A 3,394-nucleotide genomic window follows, 5' to 3' on the forward strand; every position below is an offset into this window, starting at 1 on the left:
GTCTGTGTGTGTGTGTGTGTGTGTGTATATATGCAAAATATGTACAATTTAAAAACACATGTTCACAAATATATATTTTTTAAAATGTATATATAATTCGCACAAATATTTGACATTTATAGATTTTTTTTTTACACGAGTATACAATTTTTATTTTATTTTATTAAAGTTTTATAAGTTGATTGTATAATATATAATTACATAAAAAATAAATAACAATACTTATGTGTCTATGGAGTCTATACACACACACACACACACGTGCGCGCATATATGTATGTATGCATGTGTGTGTATTTTATTATTTTTATGTAAATTATATATTATTATATAATCAACTTTAAAAAAGAATAAAAATGTTATACTCATGTAAAAAAAAAAAAGATATATATATGTAAAATAATTACATTAATCATATTTATATATATATATATATGTGTGAACATGTATTTTTTAAATTGTACATATTTTGAATATATATATATATATTTAATACAATTATATATTAAAAATTTATAAATAAAGATATAGGTTTTGTACATGAGTATAACATTTTTATTAAAGTTGATTATATAATTTACATAAATAAAAACAATACATTTGCATCTATCTAATATAATACATTTATATATAGAGAAATTATATATAAATTATAAATTAATTTTATTATATATTTTTTTAAATATATAATTGTATTAAATATATACATCTGTGTGTGTGTGTGTATATATATATATGCAAAATATGTACAATTTAAAAATACATGTTCACAAATGTATATATAAAATATATATGTAATTCCCGTAAATATTTTACATATATTTATAGATTTTGTTACACGCGTGTAAAATATTATTTTTTATTAAAGTTGATTGTATAATTTTTAATATATAATTTACATAAAAATAAATAAAAACAATACTTTTGCATCTATCTATCTATTGATCTATTGAGTCTATATATACATACACACACACATATATATATATATATATATGTATACATTTATATATGTGTGTGTGTTTTCTTATTTTTATTTTTAATGTAGATATATTAAAAGTCATCAGTGTTCCAAAAATCATAGTGATTTAACCTAACGATTTGTTGCATCTTGACGTCTTAAAATGCAGTTCAGCTGATACTGACACATAGCTTTTAGAGCTGGAAAATATGTACAATTTAAAAATACATGTTCACAAATGTATATATAAAATATATATGTAATTCCCGTAAATATTTTACATATATTTATAGATTTTGTTACACGCGTGTAAAATATTATTTTTTATTAAAGTTGATTGTATAATTTTTAATATATAATTTACATAAAAATAAATAAAAACAATACTTTTGCATCTATCTATTGATCTATTGAGTCTATATATACATACACACACACATATATATATATATATATGTATACATTTATATATGTGTGTGTGTGTGTTTTCTTATTTTTATTTTTAAAATAGATATATTAAAAGTCATCAGTGTTCCAAAAATCATAGTGATTTAACCTAACGATTTGTTGCATCTTGACGTCTTAAAATGCAGTTCAGCTGATACTGACACATAGCTTTTAGAGCTGGAACTGTTGAGTAAATCCTCTTATTCTCTTCCTCTTCAGGAGTATCGGCTCGCTCGCGGGAACCTCAGCCTGGCGGTCTCAGTCTGGAGAAGCCTCGTTATTCCCACACGCTGGAGCTGAAGCGAGAAGATCCCGTCACATGCTCCGCAGAGGAAGAGGAAGAGGAGCTCAGCGGCCTGGAGTTTGAGATGAAGATCGAGCAGGTGGAGGAGAGCCAAAACCGCCGCGACGATGGAAACTCTCATCCGTGGAGTTCGAAGGCGCTTGACGATCCGGAGGTCCGTCTGATAGAGTCGGAACAGCATTCCCAGACTTTTCCAGATCCGTATGAGATGACGCAGGACCCGACGGCTCAGTCTGCATCCGGTCTGTTCTCATTCTCTCAGAACGAGAGCTTCGGCGCTTCCGAGTGCGGGTCGGATCCTCATTCGAGCTCCGGTCTGGCCAAAACACATCCGCAGCCTAAACCGTTCCGCTGCGAGGAGTGCGGGAAGGGCTTCACGCAGCGGACGCGTCTGATCACGCACAGACGAGTGCACACAGGCGAGAAACCCTTCTGCTGTCAGCTGTGCGGGAAAACCTTCTCCAGACAGGACAACTGTCTCCGACACGTGCGTCTGCACAGCGGACCGAGATGAAGAACGCCGCTCCAAGCGCTTTTATCATGCCTCGAAGTCAGATTTCTGCATATTGTAACTGTCCTGTAAATGTATTTTGCATTACGGTGTGTTTGACACATTAAGCAATAAAGAATCCGTGGTTTACAGTGAATTTATAACAGCTGGGGTGTGCCTACAACGGCCCTTAGCTGTTATAAATTCACTGTAAACCACGGTTTCACGGGGGTTACTGCTTTTATAAAACGGTTATTCCATATACGTAGTAAGGTTTCACTAAATAAAACGGAGCAAATAAAGTGTAATGATATTAATAAACACAGTATTCTTCCACCAAACAATGTAGCTCCTCAGAAACAGTTGTGGTTGCTACAAAGTGGTTGCCGAGCAACACACAGAAGTTAACAAAGGTGTTACATTCTTTGAACGCGGCTCAGCCAATCAGAATCAAGCACCGGAACTCTCCGTTTTATAATAAACCATAAAACATCTTTCCTTACTTAAAGGGATAGTTCACCCAAAAATGAAAGTGTGATGTGTATCTGCTTTCCCCCCGCAGGGCATCCAAGATGTAGGGGACTTTGTTTCTTCAGTAGAACACATTTGATGATTTTTGTTGATGTTGATATCCAGCCGAAGAGCAATCAGAGAGATCACTTCGGCACTTGTGTAAACTACGGCAGAGCGCGTACACACCTCACGCACCGGATGCCGTGCGCGCGCTCAAAGCAGTTGGACATAGTGCTGTATTAGAGGTAAAAACTTATATAAATACTGTTGGGTTTCTGGCACAAACTGATCGTTTCGTGTGTTAGGACATCAATGTGTCGTCACAAGCCGCAGGGTATAATTTGGATTTGTCTGTACATGTTTTTTTTACTCTCAAAGATTTTGTTACCATTGCCATGCATTATACGACTGATAGACTACAACAGTTAAAGTTAAACATCATCAAATGTGTTCTACTGAAGAAACAAAGTCACCTACATCTCGGATGCCCTGCAGGGGGTAAGCAGATAAACATCACATTTTCATTTCTGGGTGAACTATCCCTTTAAAATAAATAAAGGTTTAACTGAAATAAAAAAAAATCTTTCCATCCAAGGTAAGGGCTACTATCATTAACTAAAACTTAAACCATTAAATACATATATGTGTGTATATGTATATAGAGAATATATATACTGCT

At 33.4% G+C, this 3,394-nt stretch overlaps 1 protein-coding gene across 1 annotated transcript in view; it reads left to right on the top strand.

Annotated features, from left to right (window-relative positions):
- Nucleotides 1-2,369, top strand: part of LOC107549808 (zinc finger protein 354A-like) — a 3,257-nt gene extending 888 nt beyond the window's left edge. Inside the window, exon 2 of the mRNA XM_016230981.1 lies at nucleotides 1,628-2,369. Coding sequence (XP_016086467.1) covers nucleotides 1,628-2,226 — 599 coding nt within the window. The 3' untranslated portion in view covers nucleotides 2,227-2,369. The remainder of the gene's footprint in view (nucleotides 1-1,627) is intronic.
- The last annotated feature ends 1,025 nt before the right edge of the window (nucleotides 2,370-3,394 follow it).

Source organism: Sinocyclocheilus grahami, unplaced genomic scaffold (genome assembly GCF_001515645.1).
Source record: "Sinocyclocheilus grahami isolate Dianchi unplaced genomic scaffold, SAMN03320097.WGS_v1.1 scaffold381.1, whole genome shotgun sequence".
Classification (NCBI taxonomy): Eukaryota; Metazoa; Chordata; class Actinopteri; order Cypriniformes; family Cyprinidae; genus Sinocyclocheilus; species Sinocyclocheilus grahami.